The 27,741-nt window shown below is 38.6% G+C and overlaps 1 protein-coding gene across 2 annotated transcripts in view; it reads right to left on the reverse strand.

The window, feature by feature from the left end:
- The window catches only part of LOC129726640 (actin-binding Rho-activating protein), a 37,464-nt gene extending 16,423 nt beyond the window's left edge, over positions 1–21,041 (reverse strand). Inside the window, exon 1 of one of the 2 annotated variants that reach the window (XM_055683587.1) lies at positions 20,197–21,041. In XM_055683587.1, coding sequence (XP_055539562.1) covers positions 20,197–20,241 — 45 coding nt within the window. In that variant the 5' untranslated portion in view covers positions 20,242–21,041. Of the gene's footprint in view, positions 1–48; positions 192–20,196 lie in introns of those variants that run through there. The other variant, XM_055683588.1, reaches the window with a different exon arrangement.
- Between the last annotated feature and the right edge of the window lie 6,700 nt (positions 21,042–27,741).

Genomic DNA, 27,741 nt, shown 5'->3' on the forward strand with positions numbered 1-27,741 from the left:
CACAGGAAATTGCCTATCAATCGGATTCTAATTGAACTCAGAACTTACAGTTGATGTTTCCGGAATCGACATGACGTATTACGATATATTTTGATCACTTCAAATTTGTACTTCTCAAACTTCCGTCCGAACTAATGACCGACCGATGAAAAACTGTGCCAGAAAATTAATTTTCCGAGCTGTTTGCAACATAGTTGTGTCGCACGCTTACTTTGTTGTTTGACGTTAAATTGGGCGACCTTTCGCCGGGTTGCGAGAACACGCACACTTGATCATGATCTTTCCTGACTTTAGTCGTTGTCACCGTCGTCGGTTGGGTGGCGCCGCAATTTTCGTGTCAGCTGATTTAGGGCCGTGCCGGCAGTAGGCGGAAGATTGTGCGACAAGCGGCCAGCAGCTGTGGTGGAGGTTGATATTTCATATTTTTGGCGTTTGGGAATGTGGAAAGTGCGTGCGTTGTGCCGTGATTCACGAATTCCATTTGGGGCACCACCGATGTGTGAATTATAAATCGGCAAATTAATTTTCGAATCGATCATAAATCAACATTATTAATATTGGAACTTATCAGCCTTGGTATAAACCTCGGGGAAAAGAGTTAATTTAGGATTCAAGACATGCCATACAATAGGAATAACAAGCAGAAAATATCACTATCTAGTGAATCTGGACGTCTTCAGGTCATATATCAAAACGAAAGTGCTAGAGTGACCATGTTTACCTGGTCAAAAATCTGGATGCCATAAAAAGCATACACAAAATCAAGTCCCGTATTTCTTTACTCGACTATTTAGAAAACACGAGTTTTGAAAGCCACCGCAAGTTGCTCTTAGCGCTAGTGTGCATAGACAATGCAATATAAGACACTGTGGCCTACAGGGTGTCACCGTGAAAGTGACACACTTAATTTATGCCAAAATACTAAAACAGGTGAATCATTTTTCTCTGATTTTTTTACTATCATAGTAGAGAAGCAAAGTTACAGTCGAATCAGTTCAAATGTTCCGTATTTGCGTTTGATTACGGCTCGCAAACGCTTCTCAAGTTATCACAAGCACACGCACGACTTCGATCGATATTTTATCCCAGATTTTTACCATGTGTTTTACTTTACCCCAGAAATAGAAAAGGATTCCACATTGAGCTCAGAATGGCCCAAAAACCCATCTAAAGGCCAGAAAAGGCCTAAATAGAGGATGATCCCTATATTAGCTCAGTATCGCCGAAGAGCCTTTTTAAAGGTCAGAAATAATCAAAATAGAAAATGATCCAAAAATTGAGCTCAGAATGGCCGAAAAACCCTTCTAAAGGCCAGAAAAGGCCTAAATAGAAAAGAACCCCAAATTATGCTCAGATTGGCCGAATTTTTTTTCAAAAAGTGAAAAATGTCAAAATAGAAAATGGTCCCAAATTGAGCTCAGAATGGTCGAAAACTCTTTTGAAAGGCCAGAAAAAGTTAAATTAGAAAATGATCCCAAATTGAGCTCGAAATGGCCGAAAAACCTCTTTAAGGCAGAATAGGCCGATTTAGAAAATGATTCCAAATTGAGCTCAGAATGGCAGAGAAAACTCTTCTATTGGCCAGAAAAGGCCTAAATAGAAAAGAACCCCAAATCAAGCTCTGAATGGCCGAAAAATTTTTCTAGAAGTGAAAAATGTCAAAATAGAAAATGGCCCCAAAATGAGCTAAGAATGGCCGAAAACCCTTTTGAAAGGCCAGAAAAAGTTAAATTAGAAAATGATCCCAAATTGAGTTCGAAAAGGCCGAAAAACTCCTTGAAGGCAGAACAGGCCGATTTAGAAAATGATTCCAAGTTGAGCTCAGAATGGCCGAAAAACCCTTCTATAGGCCAGAAAAGGCCTAAATAAAAAAGAACCCCAAATTGAGCTAAGAAAGTTTTTCTAAAATTGAAAAAAAGCCAAAACAGAAAATGATCCCAAATTGAGCTCAGAATGGCCGAAATCCCCTCTGAAAGGCCAGAAAAAAGTTCAATTAGAAAATGATACCAAATTGAGCTCGAAATGGACGAAAAACTCCTTAAAGGGCAGAAAAGGCCGATTTAGAAAATGATTCCATATTTAGCTCAGAATGGCCGAAAACCCCTTCCAAAGGCCAGAAAAAGTTAATTTAGAAAATGATCCCAAATTGAGCTCAGAATGGCCGAAAATCCCTTTTATAGGCCAGTATAGGCCTAAATAAAAAAAAACCCGAAAATAAGCTCAGAATGGCCGAAAGATTTTCTAAAATTGAAAAAAAAAGCCAAAACAGAAAATGATCCCAAATCAGCTCAGAATGGCCGAAAACCCCTCTGAAAGGCCAGAAAATGTTAAATTAGAAAATGATTCCAAATTGATGATGATGATGATGGTCCCACCTCATACCCCTACTCGGTTTGAGCTGGACGTTTTATCTATATGAGATATTATTAAAAACATGCAATGTAACCAGTTGGCAAACAAATAACGGACTGGTTATTAATTTCAGATATCGTAACCCTTCAAATGAATACCAATAATTTACAAAAAAAATATGACGAATATCCAATCCAAGGCTCATCCAGAACGTTTCCAACCCGAAAATTATCTGGACTTGATTAGGAATTGAACCTAATGTTTAAGAGCGTTCACTAATCAGAATTGGTTCTAGATAACGATCTAGAACTACGAGAGAGATCCAATGATACTATAGTTCTCGATAACGAGCTCTACAGATCACAGGCAAACTCAAGCCTTTTCAGTTTTCGCTCCAAACCCTATTTTAAATCGTAAAAACAGATGAATTGTTAAAAAGAAAGTAAAATAATTTCAAAAATATTACAAACCAAAAAAGCAATTTATCAACCCGATATGCTTTTTGTTTCAATTTCAGGGGCTTAAACCTGATGTACTCAATATCAAGATTGTCTATGTCAGTCTACGCGCGCGTGACTCAAACATGTGTAGCCGACTCTTTTTTTACTCTACTATGTAATATTATATAACTATATTCAAACAAAAAATCCATCATCATCAATGAACATAATAACTTAATGTACCAAATAAATTAAAAAAAAAATATTTCAATTTTACAATCTTCTTTATAAATTTACAAAAAATCTATGCTGTCTACAAAACAGACTTTATGTGTGAAATACAAAGCCGTTTAAACTCTGCCATTGTTGCTGCACGTTTTACTTGCCTGGGCATCGAATTGAAAAAGTTTATTCCTTTGTACAACAGAGAGTTCTGTGATCTTCCAAAAAGAAAATTTGGTGTTCTGGCATCTTCCGCGTTTCTAGTGTTGTACCTGTGCAAATCTCTTCCTCTATCAATCCGGTCACACAAATATCGAGGCAACATATTATTAAAAATTTTATATAGAAACACCATTGTCAAAAAATATACTCTTTGCTTCACAGAAAGCCATCGCAATGCGTCCAGCATAAAACTCGAGGAAGTGTATCTATTACTATTTAATATTAATCGCATAATTCTATTTTGTAAACGTTGCAATCTCAATATTTGCGTATTGTTTGCCAGGAATAAAATGGATGAGCAGAAATCTATATGTGGTGAAATAATTGACTTGTACAATTGAATTTTACTACTAACAGTCACTTTATTCTTTAACCGGCACAAGACACCGTATTTTCTGGCCATTTTTTTGATGACATTATCAATGTGAGACTTAAAAGTTGATCTGTCATCAATAATTACTCCAAGATACTTTATTTCGTTTACGCGATCAATCGTCTCACCATCAATTTCAATATTTACGTCTAGTCTGGAGTTGGTTGAAGAAATTATCAAGTACTTTGTCTTACTAATGTTTAACTTTAGTTGCTTGAATTTTCACCAATCGCTAGATAATGTAAATCTTGGTTTAGAAGTGCTTCAACATCAAGCGGATGCTTCGCTGCAATGAACAGAACAGTGCCATCAGCGAATAAATTAATATCACAGAACCGTAAAACTCGCTTCATGTCATTAATATAAATAATAAATAAAATGGGCCCTAGAACACTTCCTTGCGGTACACCAAGTGTATTAGCAATGGAATCCGAATAAAAATCGTTAAAACGAGTTTTCTGAGTTCTAGCACACAAATAGCTTTCAAACCATTTGTATGCTGTCCCTACGATACCAAAGCGCTCCAATGTTTGTAACAATAAGGGCCTGGAAATTGTTTCAAAAGGGCGTTTTAGATCCAAAAACACCGCAAAAATAGTTTCTTTAGCCTCGATTTCTTCTTTCCATTTTGCTAACACCAGATTCAAAGCTGATTCACAAGAGTGACCCTCTCGTTAACCTGATTGCTCTGGGATAAGCAAGTTATTACTATTTAAACAATTCATCAGCTTGCCTTTTACAACAAGTTCTAATATTTTCTCTAATATGTGCAACATGTTAATGGGACGCAACTCTTCGGCTTTATCCGTCCCAGTAATCTTAGGGATAGGAACCACAAGCGATTTCTTCCAAACTTCAGGCACGTGCCCCGTTTGTAATGATTCATTAACAAGGTCCAGCAGGTCGTGTCCAATGACATGAAAGCAATCTTGTATTACCTTTGCGTTGACATTGTCAATACCAGCCGATCTTTCCAAAGAAAAACAAATATCTTTCAACTCTGCAAAAGTAATAGGATGAAACCCATCAAAGCTACAGTTATTACTGATCGGCTGTATTATTTCGTCCGGTTCATTGACCGAATCAATGCTTTGATTGATCGATTGAACACTGTCAACGAAATAATTGTTGAATTTCTCTGCTATTACCCGCGCCGATTGTTCTTTCAAACCGTCAAATGTTATGGATTGCGGAAAACTATCTTTACTTTTGATTAATGTTTTAAATATTTTCCATAACTCTTTTCTGTTATTTTGATGTTGATCGATCTTTCTCTGTATATATTCACAACGGGCCTTTTTCAAGGCGCGTGAATACAAATTACGCGCGACAGAGTACCTATTCCAATCATCATTATCGTTACTTCTGCAAAATTGTTTGTACTTTTTATCTCTTTTACGTTTTAAACGTAAAAGATCCAAAGAGTACCAGCTGTTCGATTTATCCGATTCAATGTATTTTTCAAAAACTAGACTACTGGTACACTCTTTCAGCGTATTGGTGAGAACAGCTACTTTATTATTCAAATCACCAGTTATTGGGAGAAAATCCGAGCTTCTCAAAACAAGCTGAGACAATGCCTGCTTTGAATATCTATTCCAGCATTTAATTTTTACCTATTCATCACGGTTTCGATCATTCTCTATCAAAATACAAATTGTCTCATGGTCTGAAATTTTCCAATCGGCCTCTGTAACAGAATGAACGTTGTCAAAATTGGAAAACACGTGATCAATCAATGTTCGCGAATGTCTGGAAATTCTCGTAAATTCTGAAACCGTTTGTGTTAAATTGTAAAAGTTAGCTAACTGCTTCAATTGATTCGAATTTGGATCATTTAACCAATCAATATTGAAATCACCAGCAATGACATTTAATTTGTTTAAATCAACGAAATTATCCAACCAGTTATCTAATATTTCTAAAAAACGCTGGTTACTTGAACTAGGGGAGTGATATAAAAGTCCAAAATTTACAATCGTCATGCCTCCTTCAACTGAAATTCCAAGGAACCAATTATTTTCAACAGATTCGTTTGATAGAATGTTGAATGTTACTGATTCCTTGGCGTAAATAGCAACCCCACCAGTATGTCTGGAATGCGAAAGGCAAAAAGCAACTTTGTATCCCGGAAAACTGTACTTATCAAATGCATCAGCATCTACTATATGAGTTTCGGTTAAAAATACTAACATAGGACGTTTTGTTTCCACAAGATGCCGCAAAGCAACATAATTTGTAGATAAACCAGCAATATTCAGATATAATATTTCTAACTTCCTCTTACATTGCGTAACTTTTAGCTGCTATTTACTTAAAAACATATTGATTTTTCTTTTTTCAAACAGTCTCCGATAAACCGGACACTGTGAACTAGAAGCTGGATGTTTAACGTCCAAACTCATTTTTAATTCTTTACATGACTTTAAACAATTCACGTAGTTAAATTCAGTTGAAGAGCAATCAGATGTCTTGTGTTGCCCGCTACATTTGGAACATGTTTCGGGATTAACACACTCTGTGCTTTTATGGCCAAATTCTCCACATTTGAAACAGCGCAAAACATTAATGGCCTCTTGTACAGGACACTTATCCCACCCAATGCTTACCTTTCCAGCACTCATCAAAGTGTTATAAGTGTCCTTGTCAACTTCAACAATTACATTATATTTATTATATTTGAAGCGAGTATTTTCGTACTCCGCAATAACTTTCACTTCATTGATGTTGATGTCATTTTGACTTTTCAACAGGTCAATGAAGTCTTCAGAGGAATACCGATCACTCATTCCCACAATTTTAAACTTTGGTTTCGGAATTGCAGGAATCAGCACTATATTTTTCTCCTAGATTGCTCTCTATATCTTTTTTCACAACCTCAACATCATCCCCTGTTGCACACTCAGCAATAATCGAGCCATCCTTTCCGTTCCTAAAATTACTAATTTTGTGTATTTTTGGATCCAATTTTTCTTTCAAAAATAATCTAGTATTTTCACTAGATTGAGAAGACTCGACTGGTTTGATCACAATGACCGGCCTCTTTTCTTTGATTTTTTTTTTAAACAGTCCCAGTTGACCCCGCTAAAACGTTCGCGTAGGTTTGTTTATTACCACAAAAAACCTCGTCATCGCTTCTCGAATCGTCTACAATCAGTTCATCGCGTGCTGAAAACATTTTCTTACTGGGATTTGAGTCCGATTCAGAGTGAACCGTTCTCTCATTACGTGCTCTCTTTCTGTTCATTGAGGCTGCATTATTTTCCCGATCTTTAATTTCAAGATATTTTTTGAAATCATCCAGCTTACTGGCAACACTGGTTACAATGCATACCATACTCTCACGCAGAGTCACTGACTGATTTCAAAATGATCTCGATACCACTTGAAATTGCCGTGTTTATCTTCGATTCAATTTTGCTTTGGTTATCGGTAAGCGACTGAGACATAGATGACAATACACCCATAATCTTGGTCAGCTCACCACTCAAAGCATCAATGTTTCCGCCGTCATCTTGGGCTGATAGACATGATACACATTTAAACACAATATTATCATTATCATTTACGACTTTCGCTGCTATTTTTGTCAGTGGTATGCAAACTCTATGGAATTGAGACTTGCATTTACCAACGCAAATAACAGGATCATCGCTAATGCGAATGGTATTGCCACATTCCGCACAATCCATTATCCCGATACAAAACAAGCAGACGCCGCTGCAGACGAATACGCTGGTATCGTCTAGCAGCAACGGCAGAAGCTATAGGCAGCGAACAATGAAAAAAACAACAATGAAATTTCAATCAGCAGCCGTAGCGTCTATGTGACATAGACGCGGTGATCGGCGCTGGCACAAATTAAATCAATAAAAAACAGAATGAATCAAAAGCATGCAAGGATCACTAGCACTAGATCACCTAAAGCACTTGATTTCACACAAAAAAAAAGCTTTTTATTTAGACACTAGTGGTACACAAGCTACCATGTTCACCGTATCACCAAGATTGAGCTCAGAATAGCCGAAAACCCCTTCTAAAGGCCAGAAAAAGCCTTGGTAGAAAATAATCCCTATATTAGCTCAGAATTGCCGAAATCCCCTTGTAAAGGCCAAAATAGAAAATGATCTCAAATTGAGTTCAGAATGACCGAAAACTCCTTCTAAAAGTGAGAAAAAGCCAAAATAGAAAATGATCCTAAATTAAGCTCAGAATAGCCGAAAAACCCTTCTGAAGGCAAGAAAAAGCCAAAATAGAAAATGTTGCCAAATTAAGCTTAGAAAAGCCTTTTTTAAGGCCAGAAGAACGCGAAAAAGAAAATGATCCAAATTGGACTCAGAATGGCCGAAAACCCCTTTTTTTGTTCACACAACATACAAATTAATGTTTTACGGAAACAATTAAAAGCCGAAAACCCCTTGTAAAGACTTGAAAAAGCCGAAATAGAAAATGATCTCAAATTGAGCTGAGAATCGCCGGAAAACTCTTCTAAAAGCCAGAAAAAGTCAGAATAGAAAATGATCCCAAATTAAGCTCAGAATCGCTGAAAATCCCTTCTAAAGGCCAGAAAAAGCCAGGATACTTAAAAACTAGTGCATCCAATTATTTGAACTTTTATTCAAAAATATTAAAAAGAATGAACTGAAGATTCTACTCTGAAATAAATTTCCTTGATCCTTATAGACTGTTTTTCACATCCCTTTCACGAACGTCATTCCCATACATTTTGCTTGAAGCCTATTTTCTCTGGCTCTCTGGGTTCGATTATACGTCAGTGCTTTCGAAAGGACCGAATAAACTCAGTTCACACGAGATCAGCACACGGCGTTCTGGAAAGCTGAAAAGTAAAGAACGTCTGTTTTGTTTTGTGCGTTTTCTGAGTTTTATGTCGGTTCTGCGGTGTTCGCGGCTTCTTAGGGCATTTTTGTATCCAAGTGATATTTTAAAACCGAGCTATTCGTCGGAGGAACTTTTAAATTTATGATTGATATTTTATCTATCCATCAATCAAAAAGTTCGTGCGGTAATCTGACCGGCATGAATAAACGGAGCCTTAAATTACAATGTCAACACTAGCGCTACTACCATCAGCGGCGGCTTCAGGAAACAGTCACCGTAAAACCCCTATAGTCTTTTCAAACATTTCTCAATTTCGATTCAATAACCTGGAGAAATTGTTTGCGAAAATTTTTTTTTCAACAAAACTGTTTTTCAAACGAACAGTTCGAGTTTACAAGTGAATATTTATTGCTTCGACTCTGTATTATTTCAGCTCTTTAATATTAATATTTTGGGTCGTTTACTACTAGTAGTTCAACACTAAAGCATCAACACTAAAACAACGGATCATTTCTGTTGCTTGTGTTACGACACATAAGTTTTGCGATATTTCATACACGATAGGACAAAAATAAGCTTCAACAATCAACTGGCTTTTCATCCAATTTGAGAAACATGAAGCCTTAAACCAGCAAGTTTCTCCATTTTGAAATAAACACAATTAATTCAGAAAGCACCGCACAAAGCCGCTTGATTTAGATTGCTGATAGAAGTGCGCGAAAGTACAGCAGTCGCTTTTGTTATACATTTCAGTGTCTTCTCTAGTTTAGTCCAAAAATAGACAAAGTCTCAAAGACATCAAAGATCAAGCTTTGAGTTAAGATGCAGTTGCCAATGTTGTCGCACAGTGGAGGTCACCTTCCAACAATAATGCCGAAAATTTTATTTGTGGCTATGTAACGAATATATTGCAGATAAAGTTCTGTTATTTTCTGCACTTGTTACATATAAGAGTGCTGTTATTTAATTTTACAAAACGATCCACTAGAAAAACTTCAACGAGACGCACGAGCTGCCTGTACGAGCAGTAAAATGACTCATTCAAAATGAGGCAAGAAAACGATGTGAATGGGCCCCCTGTAGACTAAAGTGCTTAATTTTTTATCCGTCCAACATTCTGCAACAAATTGACCACGCAGAATGAGGAAGGGTGGGGAGGGAGTGGAAATTGGCTCTGCTTGCTGTTGGCTTTCGGCTTTCTCGCAAACTGTTGGACCGTTAATAGCTGTGAAACTAAACACCCGACGTACACTGCCAAGACCTATAAATGGAATGCTGAATGACACAACTAACAAGTCGTTAAAAGTGAAGATGAATTTTACCAAAGCGTGACAAATTTTAGGTTTTATTGTCAATAAAATTACAACTATGAATCCATTGCTTTAACAATCGTTCGAACTTGTTGCTCATCGTATTGCTATTCATGGGCAATCAGTAATTGAAAATGTATCATATAATCCTGAAGCTTGCGGTTAACCCAACGGGTTTCAATTACTCTCTCAGCAGATTCGAAGACAGAGGCAGAGCACATGCCAGCAGTAAATTCCTGCCACTTGGAACGTGTCGGTCTAAGGTATAGTAACCCTGTCCTGTCTGATGTTCTTGGGCCCGCCGCAGCCACAACAGACACGGGAAGGGTGTGTGGTATAAATAAACAAATTCAAATCCTTTCACACTGCTGGCAGAGCTTTCACCACCAACAACGGAACGAACCGAAATAAGGTCACGCCTGCCCTGAGTCGCCCATGAAAGAGGGTAGGTTTATGTAATTAATTATCTTGTTACCGCTAACCTGATCGCGCTAGAGATGGCTGACAGTCGTTGAAAGGCTAGAACACCGCAAATGTTGGAAGCGGATTTCATTCAGACTGAGACTGAGCTCTGTGCAACTGTGGTAACCGCAACAGTCCCGGCGGAAGACACCATGGCGGCATCGTCATTCGGATCACTTATTTTGGGTTATGCGGTGAACGAATAGATATCGCAATCGGAGATATCGTATGTCGTACTCGCTGTTCTCGAACCGAATCGAAGGATTTTGTGGTTCTGGCGGGACTAACCTTTAGCTAGGGGCCACGCGAAGACACACGCGCGAAAAAGCTTGCCTCAGCAGCTGTTCGAATGTTACATAATTTTGAGCGTCGGATGTTTACTATGGGAAAGTAATATAATTGTTAGGGACATCGAAATGTGAACGATCGAGCGAATTGTTTCTTAAATAATTTCTAATAAACGTGTTGAAAGATAGGGTAGCAATAAACAGCATCGTGATTTATGCTGTATTGTGGACCAAGCCGACCGGTGGGATCGCGGTTTTTATAGCGGTTCAAAATTGTTTACTCGCCGGCATGCGATGAAACATCGACCAAGGCCTTTGCTATTTTTCCAAACAAGCTTTCTTAGGATGTGGTAAGTAAAAACTCCCTCTCTCTCTCTTTATTGGTACATTTATTTTGTTCCAGTTTGTATACTGGATTGTTTGAGTGGTTTTGGCAACGTCCGACGTCGAAACCATCAGTCCGAACCTAATTTCGTGTTTTTATTGCTTTAAAGTGCAATTTTTGTTTTTTGTTTCTTGGACAATGTTTCTAAGCAAAGGTATGAAGTTACAGGCAATTTTGAATATGTTTTTGATCAAGGACGAGGGCAATATGTTCAAAGTTTGATCCATTTAGACACCAAAATAAATGGATTAGTTCTATCTCGGAGTTGGTTTGACCTAGGGAACATGTTGAGTAGTGAAAAAGAAGATAGTTCATTGTACTTTCAGAGAAAAATATGCGAGAATTATTCCGTCAATCGTCGGATGAAATCGCAAACTTTCTTTACAATTCGTGCCATTATTTTCTGCACACACACCTGGTTCAACTCATCGGCTAGTCTGTTCCAATTTTTCGCCATCTGTGCAGCATCCCGCATCACCTTTCCAGTCTTCTTCATTTTCCTCTTGATTGTTGCCTGGTACTTTTCGATTGGGCGAAACTAGGGGTAATTGGGTGGGTTGATAACCTTTGTTATAAAACCACTAAACTCCCTTCCGTCTGTAGTGGAAGCTTGCCGAATTCAGTTGAAACTTAACACAACCCCTGTGTACCCTAATAAACGGTAGAATTCTGGTGTTTGTATATATCGATTTGTTAACACTGTAATGATCACTCATTATTGAAGTTTGAACAAAAATTTGCATTTTAAATGATTTAAAATTTGTGCATCAATTTAACGAGTTTTTTCGAGACACAATTTAGTTGCTTAGAACTCTTCAAAACAAACCAATGTGGCCACTCCTAACCTTAAAAAGATAGTCTGCGTCAATTTGACTCCTCGCTTCTAGTTACATTGCAAATAGCGCGAATCCGTTCTCGATTTTCAAAAAACTGAATTGTTTTTTTTCTTATGATCGATCTGTTAACACTGTAATGATCCCTCATTATATAACTTTAAACAAAACCTTGCGTTTCAAATGACTTAAACTTCATGCATCAATTTGATCCCAGAATAAGATTATCTCTCCAGGGTTAAGAAAGAAAAAAACTAAATAATAACATTTCCAGTTTTCATCACTTTTTTTGCTTTCATGCGTCTCGTACACGTACGGTAATGAGAATAAAAAGAGAAAAGTTGTCTAGAGATGACTTTTAGGGAGTCGGCTGAACTTTCATTTGAAAACATTGAATTTAAAAAAAATCTGTGAAAGAACAAAAAGTGATGCAAAAGAGTGGAAAAAAGATTTTTTGTTTGTAATTAGTTTGTACTTTGACAGAAAGAGCGAAATAAAAAATATCACGTGCCAGTGGCGTTGCTCACATTTATCTTAGAACGTCATTTTCCCGAGCGGAATAAAACCAGGGGACTATAAACGTCACAATTTTACCTACCAATCATAAATTCATCACGGCGTCAGAATTTCATTGAAAATTCTTACAAAACATATCTTATTCATTGAAAGTGCGATTTGTACTAAAAACAAACGTTGAGCTTTTGTTTTTTCTATCTAAAAGAATATTTTTTCAAGAATAAGTCAGTTGACAATTATGAGACGTTTACTCTATTTCAGTTGTTTTAGGGCAAACCAACCAAAAACTGGGTACCAGAATCGCTGGTACCAGAATCAATGAGTGGTAGATGAAAAATGTATAAAGTTTGACAGCCACACGAGTCCCTTGAATAAAACCTGATTCAATTGGCGATTTAACGCAAAACTAAAAACGACCGTGCGACTTCTGGATTTGAACTTTCGAACTAGCAAAATGATAGATTCAATTTTAAGTCAAGGCTAATATACACAGGAGACTGTTTTTCATGCGATATTTGCGTAAAATGGATGTTCTTGACGTCAATAACAATGCAGCTGGTAAGACATTTTATGCAGCATCTAGTAGATTAATTGCTGTCAAGAAAATAATTTTGAAATAGGAAATATATATGAGATCCGGTTTCATTTTTAATTTGAGGTTATGTTTTTACAGGTACAAAGCGTGTTGGAACAGCATTTTCTCAGTTTAAATCTACCGTCTAGTGAAAAAAGTTTCCCGCTACGTAAACTCGTGATAACTCACTGCAAATAGAACCTTGATATGTAAACTGCTGCCTGCAAATCATCATCATCATTTTTACTGCAGCGCTAGCTGTCGGTCGAACAGTCATTTTAATCGCCTATAATTCGGGCAAAAAAGGTTTTGCACTTGGGGCAAAACACTATTGATATACACTAAAGTCGCTTGTTACGCGGGGGATACATGCCGCGTAAAAAAACCGCGAAAAAAAACCGCGTAAATTCCGGAATTCGCGTAAAAAAAATCGCGTAAATTCCGGAATCCGCGTAAAAAAACCAGCGTTTATTCTGCAATCCGAGTGAAGAGAAACCGAAATCCACTGAAACACTGAAAAAAATCAGTAAAAATATTCTTGCTGATTATCAGCATTCAGAATTCTGTTTACCGGAAATCAGCAAATTGCTGGTAATTGCTGAATTTCTGGCAACTCCATCCGTCAAACTGTCAGAACAATCGCCATTTTGTGCGTAAAAAGTGAACAAAACTATAGAGAAATAAAAATGAGCACATAAGCGTTTGTATCATGGATAAGAAATTTAAAAATGCCTTGCATGCGCTTAAGTTGAATAATTGTGATATAAATAAAGTGTTTGATAAGTTAGTTTTCAGTCTTTTCTAGGAATTTGGGAATATGGGCAATAAACTGCTATTTCTGCTACCAATTATTGGAAGGTTATATCATGGGCTACAAAGACACTTGAAAGCTCATACTGATAATTCAGATTTAAAGTCAGATAACTTTAAAATAAATATTCGCAATGTAAAACATTTGTTTTAATAAAATAACAAAAAACAAAAGAACATTCTGTGTGTTATCTAACTTTTGCTGAGATACATCAGCAAATTCATGACAAATACTCGAATGCTGAACAGGCAGCAATTAATTCAAACAACTGATTTTCAGCAAAATGGTGTCAAAAATTTGACGTTTCGATTTGGTGATCGTTTCAGAGAGAAAGTTTGCTGATATCATAGCTGATTTTCCAGCATGTAGAATATCAGCAAATTTTTCTGGTTTCCAGCAATAAAAATTTAGTGTGTAGTGTATTGCGAAATATTTACAATATTCAATATTACGAAATCTTTAACGTTGAAGTTTTGGGCACCTTTCTATCTAAGACAAGACGCGACAGCTGGCTTCTTATTTTTCTTTTCGCAACGGCCGTCATCCCCGTCGAAATTCTTTTGAACGTTCCATACCGTTGATGCCAGAATGATTATTTTTAACAACCTCTGCAGGTCAATGAAAATAAAACAAATTAAAATTGCAATATATAGGCGAATAATACTCAATTCTTATTTATTATTTTATGTTCAATGAAGCATACTTCCATTATCAAATTTTTTCTTCCTAAGTTTCTTGATACCCAAATTTTTTCTTTCTAAGTTTCTTGGACTTCAACCGAAATTGTAATAAAGGATTAATCAATGCATTTTTAAAGTTATAACAGTGATATACATCACTCGGTAATATCATGTACCTTGCATACTTTTGCATCATTATTTATGAACAATTATAGTAGTTAAATTATGACTCTCCAGCATCACTGCTTTACAGTGAAAAGTAACCTCGTTGTATTTTCTACGTGACGATTGCATTATCGAATTCAGCCAATCAGCAGCCGGTTCAAATTGGTTGAATGTAACGGTGACCAGCTGTCACGTCTTGTCTTAGCTTTCTATTTATATCATATTATCGTTGGAGGGTTTTCAATTGACAGATAAACGATAAATATCCAAATATATCTACCGATATCGAGGGATATTATCGAAATATTTCTCTTGAAAATAAAGGTGTCTAGCTTCTAGGTTTTGCATTTTTTTGACGTACTAAAAATCTTATGGTTTGATACTTTAAAATGTAGCCTTTAAAAGCCTTTTAAATGTAATGGCAACTATATTACCTCCAACATTTTTTGTTTTTTTTTTTGCTTGATAAGGCCGTTACAAATTTTATGTTCATTTTATGTCACCCCCCCCCTCCTTTCAAAAATCTTGAATATTGGAAGGGGAAGAAAAAAAAAACTCAAACCGTTTTGTTCATTCTATTGGCTTTCCGACAGCATAAATGCTTTATTTAGCAACAAACAAGTCCAATGACAGCGAGAGTGTCGTCAAAAGGCAAGCGAAATAAATAATAATAAAAATAATGTGTTCTTTTTCAACATTTATTTGAGTGTAAATTACAAACGTCATAACTTGCACTTACCTTACCTTACCAGCCAGCTCCAGGCCGAAGTGTCCCTTGCTGTTCGAAGAAGTCGTCTCCATTCAACTCGGTCCATGGCTGCAGCTCGCCAGCCATGTCGTCTGCGGAGGCCCCGCAGGTCGTCTTCCACTTGATCGAGCCACCTTGCTCGCTGCGCGCCCCGTCGCCTTGTTCCAGTCGGGTTGTTATCAAGAACCATTTTCACCGGGTTGTCGTCCGACATCCTAACGACATGCCCAGCCCACCGTAGTCTCCCGATTTTCGCCGTTTGAACAATGAGTGGTTCTGCCAGCAGCTGATGCAACTCGTGGTTCATCCGCCTCCGCCATGATCCATCTTCCATCTGCACTCCACCACAGATGGTACGCAACACCTTTCGTTCGAAAACCCCAAGGGCGCGTTGGTCCTCCACGAGCATAGTCCAGGTTTCGTGGCCGTAGAGGACTACCGGTCTGATCAGTGTTTTGTAGATGGTTAACTTCGTGCGGCGGCGGATTTTATTCGAGCTTAGCGTCCTCCGGAGTCCAAAGTAGGCACGATTTCCTGCCATAAGGCGTCGACGAATTTCTCGGCTGGTGTCGTTGTCAGCAGTCACCAGTGAGCCCAGGTACACGAACTCGTCTACCACCTCGATTTCATCACCGCTAATATGAATTCGTGGCGGGAGGTTGACACTGTCTTCTCTGGAACCTCTTCCTCTCATGTACTTGGTCTTCGATGCGTTTACGGCCAGTCCAATTCGTCCGGCTTGAGCCTTCAGTCTGATGTACGTCTCCGTCATCTTTTCAAGGGTTCGTGCTACAATATCAGTGTCATCGGCGAAGCCAAAGAGCTGAACGGACCTTCTAAAAATCGTGCCCCTCGTGTCGATACCAGCCCTACGTATCACACCTTCCAAAGCGATGTTGAATAGCAAGCACGATAATCCATCACCTTGCCGTAACCCTCTTCGAGATTCGAAGGGATTCGAGAGTGTCCCCGAAACTCGAACTACGCACATCACCCGATACATCGTCGACTTGACCAACCGTGTCAGTTTATCCGGAAAGCCGTAATCGTGCATAATCTGCCATAGCTGGTCTAGAACGATTGTGTCGTATGCCGATTTAAAGTCGATGAACAAGTGATGTGTGGGCACGTTATACTCACGGCACTTTTGTAGGACCTGCCGTACCGCGAATATTTGGTCCGTGGTGGCGCGGGCACTCATAAATCCCGCTTGGTATTGCCCCACGAATTCCCTTGCAAACGGTGATAGTCGACGGCACAGAATTTGAGAGAGTACCTTGTAGGCGGCGTTCAGCAACGTGATTGCGCGGTAGTTACTTGCACACAAACTTTGATTAAAGATATTTCTTTTTTTTCGTCTCGGTGTTATTTATTTTTTGCTAACTTTGATAACCTTGGACATAAAAAGAATTTTAAATTTGTATCAGCCTAATTATGAGTTACGATCAGTGATCAGAAATCTCAACATATAAAAATGCAGTTCTGTTTGTCTGTTCTTTGTAGACTTGGAAATAATTGAACCAATCGGCGTAAAAATTTCTATATAGGAGTTTCTGGAGCCGGAAAAGGTGACTAAGATAGTTCGAGACCACTTCCACTTCTAGAAGGGAGGCCTCACATACAAATCAAACACAAACTTCTGCATAACTCGAGAACTAATCAAGCAAATGGATCAAAATTTGATATATGTAGGTTTTCAGGGGCAAAAAATGTTTTTATGGCGGGTCGACACTCCTTCCCCTCTTTAAGTGGGAGGAGTGACATACAATTGGTCTAATTTCTGCATAATTCGAGAACCAATTAAGCAAGTGGATCCAAATTTGAGCAGATTTTTCATGGGTTTACATACACTTACAAAACTACCCATGCAGCATCAATCATAGTAACCCTTGAGTCAGCAGCAGGGTAACCAGATATTTGCAGATTTTTGAATAGTTTCTGCAGATTTTTGTCAAAGTCTCTCAAAATGTGTGCAGATTTTTGCAGACTTTTGCCTGCGAGAGTAAAATTTTTTCGAATCACGGATAGAATTTTTTTCAGATATCAAGCAGATTTTCCGGTTTTTCGAGCAGTTGCAGACATTTTTCAAAAACATCAGCAGAAAAAAATGACAGCTCTATCAGTCGAACTCTAACCGTGATGGCGTTTAAAGAACAGTACCCCACCGCGTCTAAAACGGATATCGTACGGCACTTTGTGAACGCCCGATATGCCCATTTCGGCATCTTAAACAGCTTGGTATTTTTGGACAACAATCAGAGCATCGAAAGAAAGCCTGGTTCCGTACAGCCTGAGCGACAAGAATCTCCAAAGGATACTAAAAGGGGAAGACCTAAGGAAAATTAGCTACATGAGTGCTCGCGCTCGGCTGGGAAGTCGGTGCAACCGGCCAAACAGTGGAAAAGTACCTGACAAACTTGGACATACATGTCAGGAAGCGGTATTCCCGTCCTGAGTCCCTTCCACTGGTTTCGAAGCTGCAGGCAATGACGCAGCGGCAGTGGAATAAGATGGTCAAGTCGATTTTCCCGGCAAATCGCGACTTGGCGGTTCACGACAAAACCTATCTCACCCTGGATGGCAACGACTGGCAGAGCACTTCGTGTTTCGCTTCCACCACGAAGGGAGTGAGCTCCGCGGTGAAGTTCATTTCACACAAAGTTCCCCAAGAAGGTGCTGCTGTGCTGTGGCTGATAATCAGCGAGCAGGGGATGTCAAAACCACTTTTCTTTCGCTTTGGGACTAACTGTGAACTAAGCTTTCTAATCACCAAAAAAGTTCATTTTTCTAATGCAAACAATAGGAATTTAGAGAACAAAAAAAGTTTCTATGATGGATTGATACCCCTCAATCTGGAAGTTGAGAGGGGGGTTCCAATATCAATGAAATACATATTCCATTTTTTCTGAAAAACAGCTTAAAATGATCGGAATGATACTTTATGTCAAAACAGTAGATGGCTTCTACATAGCACGAGTTATTGCCATGAAATGTAAAATGAATATGTATTTGAATTGCATATCAGGTAATGAAGATACTGGAGGGAACAAACGTTTCAAACAATTTCGTAGAATGATTATTATAATAATTCATTCTGTGCAAGTTTCGTTTGCTAGTTTTGGCTTATTTGTGATCTGGCGATGTACAAAAAATGATTTTTTTTTATATTGGCAAAAACTCGGTCTTTGTAGAAGCTATCTTTTTTGTGTTTCGATGATATACGAGTGTTTTATATCCCCAAAACAAGAAGAGTTCGAAGAAAAGTGTCTTAAGCAAAACTTTTCGTGACAACATCAACTAGAGTTTTCTTCAAATTGCAAGACTAAACAGTTGAATTCTGTAGCGCCTCTACGGATATCGTCGGGTCAGCTAGTAAACAATAAAATATGATGGAGTGGTCAAAAGAGGAGAATTGTCACTGATTTGAAATAAATTCTGTTTTGTCGCAAAACCATTAGCAAAAGAGTAAAATTTGAAGCCAAGTTTTGTATAAAAATTCCTTAATTATTAAACATTTTACTGGATTGTACATTATGTTCAGACCAAACAACATCCATCTACAACAGGCAAGAAAAAATTACAATATAATTGAGACAGAATTATTTAACATTTGAACGCAAACAAAACAGAGAGTGAAATTTGATTTAAAGGCCTAATAAACCGTCAGACGAACGTTATTTTCGTCCTAATTGCCACTAGTTAGCGTTGCGTTCATGTAAGAGGAAGAAGTTGACGTTTTGTTTCGTTAATTGCGGGAGCAACAATTTATCTTGAACAAAATTTTACAATTATTTATTGCTCACAAAATTCAACCGAATTCTCACACACACTTTCTGTTTCTACTCTGCCCGGTATTATTTTAAAATCCGTTGGTTATCCAATGAGTGAAAGTGCAGTAATAATTTATAGGGAATAAATGTAAAAAATCCGCTTAGAATTCCCGCTTTGCAGCGAGTATTTTTATAACAATGATTCCGAATTGAAGTTGTAAAATAATTAAATAAATTATTTAATAATTCAATTAAACAAAAAAAAAAGAAAATTATTTTGAAAAAAATTACTGTACAACAACAGACTACGTCTCCACAGTTTTTCTAAAAGTACTAAACTGTACTAATTGTTTTGTGATGAACTCTAAGCACTATAAAGCTTGCAAAATGGCAAAAGATATCTTTAAATCAATTTGTGTACCATGAATATTGAAAATAAATATTCGAAATAGTATTTGTAACGAATTTTGTGCTTCAAACATCTATTTTTAAAACAAATCTGCTGTATTGATTTCAACCTAAAAACAGTTGATTCCAAACATTTACGATGCACTGTAATTTGTCTCAATCGCTGTTGGCTTGAACAAAAACTCATTACGGTTGCTTTCATACACGAAGGTACCTATGGATCCAACGCGCCCAAAACGAGAAGGTACCTGGGTTATAATAACAACAATCAATCCCCATCAAATCACCAAAAAACCCATCAATCGCGGTAGGTAGGTATATGGAAACTTATCCACGAAAAGAGCAAAGCCCGTTTCATCTTGCACTTGAACCGCAGCTCCCCGTGCGCCGCCGCCCTTGCTCCCAAAATGCTGTGCACGACTGCAGCCTAGGCGCTTTCGATTAATTTTAACAAGACTTTCCACATCAAAATCGTCCGGGGGTCCGTGCGCTAATTCACCTCTCTGAACAAAATCCGCAACAGTTGCCGTTCGATGATGCCAACAATAGTATGACTTTCTTCTTTCGCACCCCGTCCGATCGGTGACGAGCTTTTAGTTTTGCGCCCAATTTGCAACGTTTATGACCCGTTTCCGAGTACACTATACCGCCGGGCATCGAGTGGAACCAACTGGCAGTTTACAGTTTACTTTCTCTACTGCCAAAAATTATACACCCTATTAGTTATGGAACGTGGGACACACTACAATGCGCTTATTACAGCGGTGATCTATGTGCGAGGTCGATCCGCTTTACTTACCACTATCAACCGCAGAGCACCGAGTTCATGGGCGACGTCCGTCATGGTGTTGATCTTGTCTAATTCACTGCGGCTACTGGTACTGGCACTACTAGTACTACTGCTGCACGATTGTTCCTGATCGGACTGCGTACTGGAAGCGTTTTTGTTTGCTTCACCGAAACACTTCTACCAGACTTGCCCAAACACTGGAAAATGTTTTCACTTTTGTTGGCCAAGTGCACCGATTACAAATACTGTTTGCTATTGCCGGACTGAAGCACCACTCTGGTTTAGATCTCCGGTGGCCTTAACGGGTCTTTGCGGCGAACGAGTTCAAAAGAAATGTGTTACCAAACCTGCACTGCATTCGAACGCGGTCTAATTGTACACACACCTCACCTATCTCTCGTGCTTCTCGCGGTTCTTCCAATTTGCACAATCGTTATTCAATTTTTTACCATAACATTGATGAATATGGCAAGAAAACAAACTGTTGCTTCTGCTTTGCACGAAGGTTTTTTTCGATTCGATTCTCGACTCACTTCACGATTTACTGTTTCTGTTGTGTTTTCTAAGTAACACTGGCTAATGCTATGAAGGCAGAGATTAGCAACTGTACTCTTTCCAACAAACTGTTCGATCGCTGACTGATCGGTCGATATGAGAATCCGTTCTGTTCAGGGTTACCACTTGTGGCCTGTATACGACACTATACACGATCTCGGGGTGGTGGGAGGAAACTGATGCGCCACCGATCGATCAACCGTCGTTCAACTAACAACTTCAAGAAAGAAGAAACGCGTGTGGATCAAACTGCTGGCGATGCTGGCGTCGTAATTACTTTTCTACGAGTGAGCGCTACCACGGTGTTGCTGAATGCTTTTATAAATTTTCACCGCCGCCGGTTGCACAGCCGTAACCGCGTTGGGAAACAGCCAGCCGTCGCCTCATGAGAACGGCATTCTCGCAAGCCGCAAGGCGGCGCTCAGTGCAAACAGTGCGCTTTTCCTGAGAGAGGCTTTCTCTCTCTCTTTCTTGCTTTGTTTTGGTTTTCTCTTTTGTCCCCCTAAATATTTAGCAAACTGAGCGCAACCGAGCACAAAAATATGCGCATCGCATCATCAACGCTGTTATGTATACTCTGTTTCCATGGGGACGCACGGTTATTTGCCGACACATCATGCGAATAACCGTGCGCATGGGAAAGGGGATTCAATTTCTCTTCTGAGGAGGAAGAAAATTCTTGATGACTAAGCTGGAGTTAATTAAATTGAATGTACAAGCCAGTATCAGAAAAAACGGCTATTTTATCAGCTTACAGGTAAAAATCATATTGACACAGTGTTTGTTTTGGTAGAAATTTATATGCTGTATAACGGCGCATTCCAAGTCTGTCAGTTTGCTGAAACAAATAACAAATATCAAAACTGTGAAAAAAAAAACTCGAAAATGAAACCAACGAAAATATTTCCAGGAATTTGGAGAAATGCTAAAAAAAGCTGAAAAAAATTTGATCGCACAATAAGAAAATCCTCTAAAACAAAACATCAATACAAAAAAAATAATAATAATAATAAGAGAACAACAAAAGCGAGATAAAGTAGATATTTCAAAAACCCTCTAGTGCCCAGTGCCGCCTTGAGACACGCCTCAGTTGAACCTGTAAAAAGCTTCAATAAATACCTTAAAAATGTTAATAAAGATTCATACCCAAGTAACACACAAAACATGTTAGAAAATAGATTACAACGAAAGTAGTCATATAAGTGTACTACAAGCGCAATTAAAAACTTGTGTTATTAAATTGTGTTTGAAGTTGTTTTTCATCAGTAATACAACCGCATTTCGAAAACAAGCTCATTTTTTCTGGTTCTGGAGATGTTTTTAATAACATGAGTTCAAGAATAACAATCACTATCACTTGGTCTTTTCGTAAGACATTTCACCATCTAATAACAACGGTACGTACCTATAAAATGCTTTTCCTTAGTACAACAGTCGTAGCATTCAACACTCAACTTAAAAATACTTGATCAAATTAATATTTAAATTATATGAAAGATTTCTATATTTATTCGAAGCGGGTCAAAACGTGCCATCAAAAGATAAACAAAACGCTTGCAGTGTAACCAATATCACTACAGTGTTTTGTTATTGTATATCTAACAACTTTTTCTAGTTTTGTTAGATTTTTTATGCAGATAACGTTGAAACTATGCGAAAACAATTTTAATATTCAAGCAAAAGAAACAACTCTTTTTGAAAGGTTGAAAATTATTTTTTTTCATCAATTTATAATCAATTAAAACTGCCACTGATAAAAGCTATTGTCGATCTAGTTGCATTGCCGCGACACAACACATTGCGCATGCGCTGGTTAACAGTTGTCATAGCAACAGATTTGCGCATTGCCGTATTAGTATTCGAGATGTATTTTGCCACTTATAATTCTATCAAGTTGGCTTGCTTTCATGCTGTTATCGGTACCTACTTGTTCTATTAGCCTTCTTGTTTTGCGCTTTGCTGGTGATAGAGATGTCATGGAATAGGTAACGGCAACTCTTCTATACCAACGTGTGTTATTTTTGTCCTCATCTATAATTTATTTGACACGGCACAAATACAATTTAATGTTTAACGGCGCCAATTATATCTGGTAGCTTACTTTCTAAAGTATCTTAATAACTAAAAGCAAATTTTTTATCCTCGCTGCCGACTACGAGCTGAAACTAAATCTAACTTAAAGCTAGAATGTTTTGCATTAAAAGCACTGTTTGTTGTTTGATGGTTTTCCATCGCCATAGGTAAGCAGCATATTGAATATGTTCCGCTGCTGGGCCAAGATATTACGGACTGGCATATTGGGTTGTCTCCCTCGGGACCTGAGAGTATCGTGCGGGTCTAGTTGCTGTTTCCGGATCCGGGGTCTTAACGTGTTCTTGTCGTTTGGTTGGATGTAGGCGGAAGGGAATAGGATTAAACTGGGGCGTGGATGGATTTCAGGAAAACGTATATAAGGGACATGTAGGATAGGTCACGGCTCGCCAAGACATCACGAACAGGAACAGCCGGCTGCCTACTTAAGGCCTGCAGGGAAGCTATTAATTTAGACCTGGCATCACGGTGTACAGGGCATGACCAAACCACATGCTCTATGTCGTGATAACCCTCACCACAGGCACAGATACCACTTTCCCCGAGCCCAACACGACGGAGATGCGCGTCAAATCTATAGTGATTGGACATAAGCCGGCACATCACGCAAATGAAATCCCGACCTACATCCAACCCCTTGAACCACGGGTTCGTCGACACTTTGGGGATTATGGAATGTAACCACCTTCCCAGTTCCCCTCTGGTCCAAGAATTTTGCCAACTGATGATCGTATTCTGACGTACAAGTGCGAAAAATTCATTAAAGGCAATTGGTCTTTCATAAATATCACCGTTTGTTGCGCCCACCTTAGCCAAAGAGTCCGCTTTCTCATTACCCGGTATCGAGCAGTGAGAAAGGACCCACGCTAAGGTAATCTGGAACGATTTTTCGGATAAAGCACTCAGATGTTCCCGTATTATCCCCAGGAAATACGGAGAGTGCTTAACATCTTTCATCGATCGGAGAGCCTCAATGGAACTGAGACTGTCCGTAAAGATGAAATATTGGTCCTTGGGCATTTTTTCGATAATCCCTAGGGTGTACTGAATTGCAGCTAATTCTGCGACGTAAACAGAAGCAGGATTATCGAGTTTATGGGAGACGGTTAAATTGTTATTGAAGATACCGAAGCCAGTGGACCCATCAAGAAGTGATCCGTCAGTGTAGAACATATTGTTGCAGTTGATGTTTCGATATTTATTGGAAAAAAATTTGGGGATCTGCTGCACGCGTAAATGACCCGGGATTCCACGAGTTTCTTCTATCATGGATGTATCGAAAAACACAGTAGAATCAGAAGTATTTGATAAGTCGACACGATTTGGAATATTTGAAGAAGGGTTAATATTTTGGGACATGTGATTGAAATACAATGTCATAAAACGGGTTTGAGAATTAAGTTCGATTAAACTTGCAAAATTTTCAATCACGGGACGGTTTAAGACCTCACATTTGATAAGAATACGAGAAGACAGGCTCCAGAAGCGGTTTTTCAATGGTAGTACTCCAGCTAAGACCTCTAAACTCATCGTATGGGTCGATTGCATGCAACCTAAGGCGATACGCAAACAACGATATTGTATTCGCTCCAGTTTGGTCAGATGTGTGTTTGCTGCGGAGCGGAAGCAGAAACACCCGTATTCAATAACAGACAATATCGTTGTTTGGTAAAGCCTTATAGCGTCTCCTGGATGGGCTCCCCACCATTGTCCGGTTATTGTACGAAGAAAATTCACTCTTTGTTGACATTTTTTCATCAGATACCTCACGTGACAACCCCAGGTGCCTTTAGAGTCGAACCAGATACCAAGATATTTGTGTACCAAAGCCTGAGAAATCGTTTTACCCATTAATTGTGTTTGAAGCTGAGCAGGTTCATGCTTCCTAGAAAAAACTACTATCTCAGTCTTCTCCGGAGAGAATTCGATACCTAGCTGTAAAGCCCAAGCAGACAAATTGTCCAAGGTATCTTGCAATGGTCCTTGCAAATCGGCAGCTTTGGCTCCTGTAACAGAGATTACACTGTCGTCTGCAAGTTGTCTTATCGTGCATGAATTTGCCAGACATTCGTCGATGTCATCAACATAAAAGTTGTAAAGAAGGGGGCTTAAACATGAGCCCTGGGGAAGACCCATGTAGCTAATGCGAAAAGTTGCCAAATCGCCGTGCGTAAAATGCATGTGCTTTTCGGACAACAAATTGTGCAAAAAATTGTTTAAAATTGGAGAAAATCCTTGTCGGTGAAGTTTACCCGAAAGAATGTCAATAGAAACGGAATCAAAAGCCCCCTTAATGTCCAAGAACGCAGACGCCATTTGTTTTTTGCGAGCATACGCCAGCTGAATATCTGTTGAAAGCAGCGCAAGACAATCATTCGTCCCTTTGGCACGGCGGAAGCCAAATTGAGTATCCGATAGTAGGCCATGTGATTCGACCCAATGGTCTAAACGACGGAGTATCATTTTTTCCATCAATTTCCGGATACAGGATAGCATTGCAATCGGCCTATAAGAGTTGTGATCAGAAGCTGGTTTCCCTGGTTTTTGGATGGCGATCACCTTCCCCAACGTGTGTTACTTGCACGCAAAAGTTGAAGTCTTGTACAATCATTGTGTCTTCCCGATTCGCACAAATGTTGCACGAAAATCGCACAATAAATGTGTGAAACGCATAACGCAACAGTTGTATTGCGAATACATCGACATAGAATGAAATCAGAATATGTATCATACACCGACACTTTATTTTTCACGTCGAGTGTATTATTTACTGCACGCGCTTTTTTCTCAAGCGACGAGAGAAATTTCTCTCTCGCTCGTAGAATTTCCATGTATGTGCGACAAGACTAGACACGTCACATACAATTTGTAGGTTGCTTTTTCGCTTCTTTTTCGGTTCGGATTGCGACGCGCAAGGCGATATCTCGTTGCTTCACGAAATGAGCGAGACACCCGTGCTGTACATACTTGATACCAGTGTTAGTCTCTCACTCATACTGTCGGTGCGTGCTTGCTGCTATTCAGAGGAATGCATGAAGAAGAAAAAGTATCTCGAAAGCGTGTGTGCAAAAGACTTGAAAAGCGTAGCATATGTCTCGTCCTCAAGCAGAAAGGAGGAGAATGGTTTTGCTTCTCGCTCGCTTTGCAATGCTGCTTGATACCAGTTGAAACTGTTTAGGTGTAGTAGTTTGGAGCTGCCAAATACATTTAAGAAACGCTAGAGCATTAATTGCGTTATGCCCAACACGCAATCATTGTACTGGTTCCGAATTACATCAACAATTACGCTAAAAACGCACAATTTTGTACTGGTTTCGCACCATCCAACTTTTGCGTGTGGGTAGTGATTTTACTGAGGTCCGTCTGAAAAATAAGGGCCATTCTTAAACTACCGATAATAATCTGAAAGTATCAAAATTCATCATAGCTTGTTCGCACTCCGTTGAATAATATTCGAAACCTTTTCCGTATCACCCTTACTGTGGCAAATTGGAACTGAAATTTCATTTACAAATAGATGTATTATTCAATTGTCGATGTAATTCGGAACCAGTACAATGATTGCGTGTTGAGCATAACGCAATTAATGCTCTAGCGTTTCTTAAATGTATTTGGCAGCTCCAAACTACTACACCCAAACAGTTTCAACTGGTATCAAGCAGCATTGCAAAGCGAGCGAGAAGCAAAACCATTCTCCTCCTTTCTGCTTGAGGACGAGACATATGCTACGCTTTTCAAGTCTTTTGCACACACGCTTTCGAGATACTTTTTCTTCTTCATGCATTCCTCTGAATAGCAGCAAGCACGCACCGACAGTATGAGTGAGAGACTAACAACACTGGTATCAAGTATGTACAGCACGGATGTCTCGCTCATTCCGTGAAGCAGCGAGATATCGCCTTGCGTGTCGCATAGTCTTGTCGCACATACATGGAAATTCTACGAGCGAGAGAGAAATTTCTCTCGTCGCTTGAGAAAAAAGCGCGTGCAGTCACTAATACACTCGACGTGAGAAATGAAGTGTCGGTGTATGATACATATTCTGATTTCATTTAATGTCAATGTATTCGCAGTACAACTGTTGCGTTATGCGTTTCAAACATTTATTGTGCGATTTCTGTGCAACATTTCTGCGAATCGGGAAGACACAATGTTTGTACAAGACTTCAACTTTTGCGTGTAATAGGCCTTTGAGTTTCAGTATCAATTAAAATGTTAGTACCGTTCCATCCTTTTTGCATATTGAGCTTTTCAACAAACTTTTAGCTTACACAGCAACAAATAATGTGAAACCTATTTTAAGTTTAGTTGCAGAAATCGCGAATTGATATTTCAGCTTGAATCACTTACTTTCACCGTGTCCTGAGTTGTGTAACCACGGTAATTGTAATACTATTCTGTTACTGATCGTTTCAATGCCGAGCGATCTATAAAAAGCATTACTAGTTTCCTAAAATACATTCTCAGTCAGTTTTTATGTGCAAACAAAGATCTTTGAGCTACAGTGGTTTGAATAAAACCTATGCCAAAATACTTACGTTCTTTTAGACAAATACGTTTGAGTCTGAAAAAAGTACCTATCTACCCGCGGAATATATTCAATTGCTAGGTGTGTCAAAGACGTGTGAAAAGTTTCATTCAAATCAAAAATAGTCGATATTGGTGTTATTCGAGGAGAAATTGGCATGGAAACGTTCTTTATTATCTGTACGTTTCAAATATGTTTTTATCGTATAAGTTTAGCAATGTTTCTCACTCGTTAAATTCAATATTGCTGGTATTGACAACAAATACTTTATAAAAAATATATAAATATAAAATATTTTATAACAAATATATAAAAACTCATTTCTCTTTAATCTCTAATATATCCTCTTTTACTTCTAGCTCTTGCCTCAACTTTTTTTT

This window comes from Wyeomyia smithii, chromosome 3, assembly GCF_029784165.1.
Source record: "Wyeomyia smithii strain HCP4-BCI-WySm-NY-G18 chromosome 3, ASM2978416v1, whole genome shotgun sequence".
Lineage (NCBI taxonomy): Eukaryota > Metazoa > Arthropoda > Insecta > Diptera > Culicidae > Wyeomyia > Wyeomyia smithii.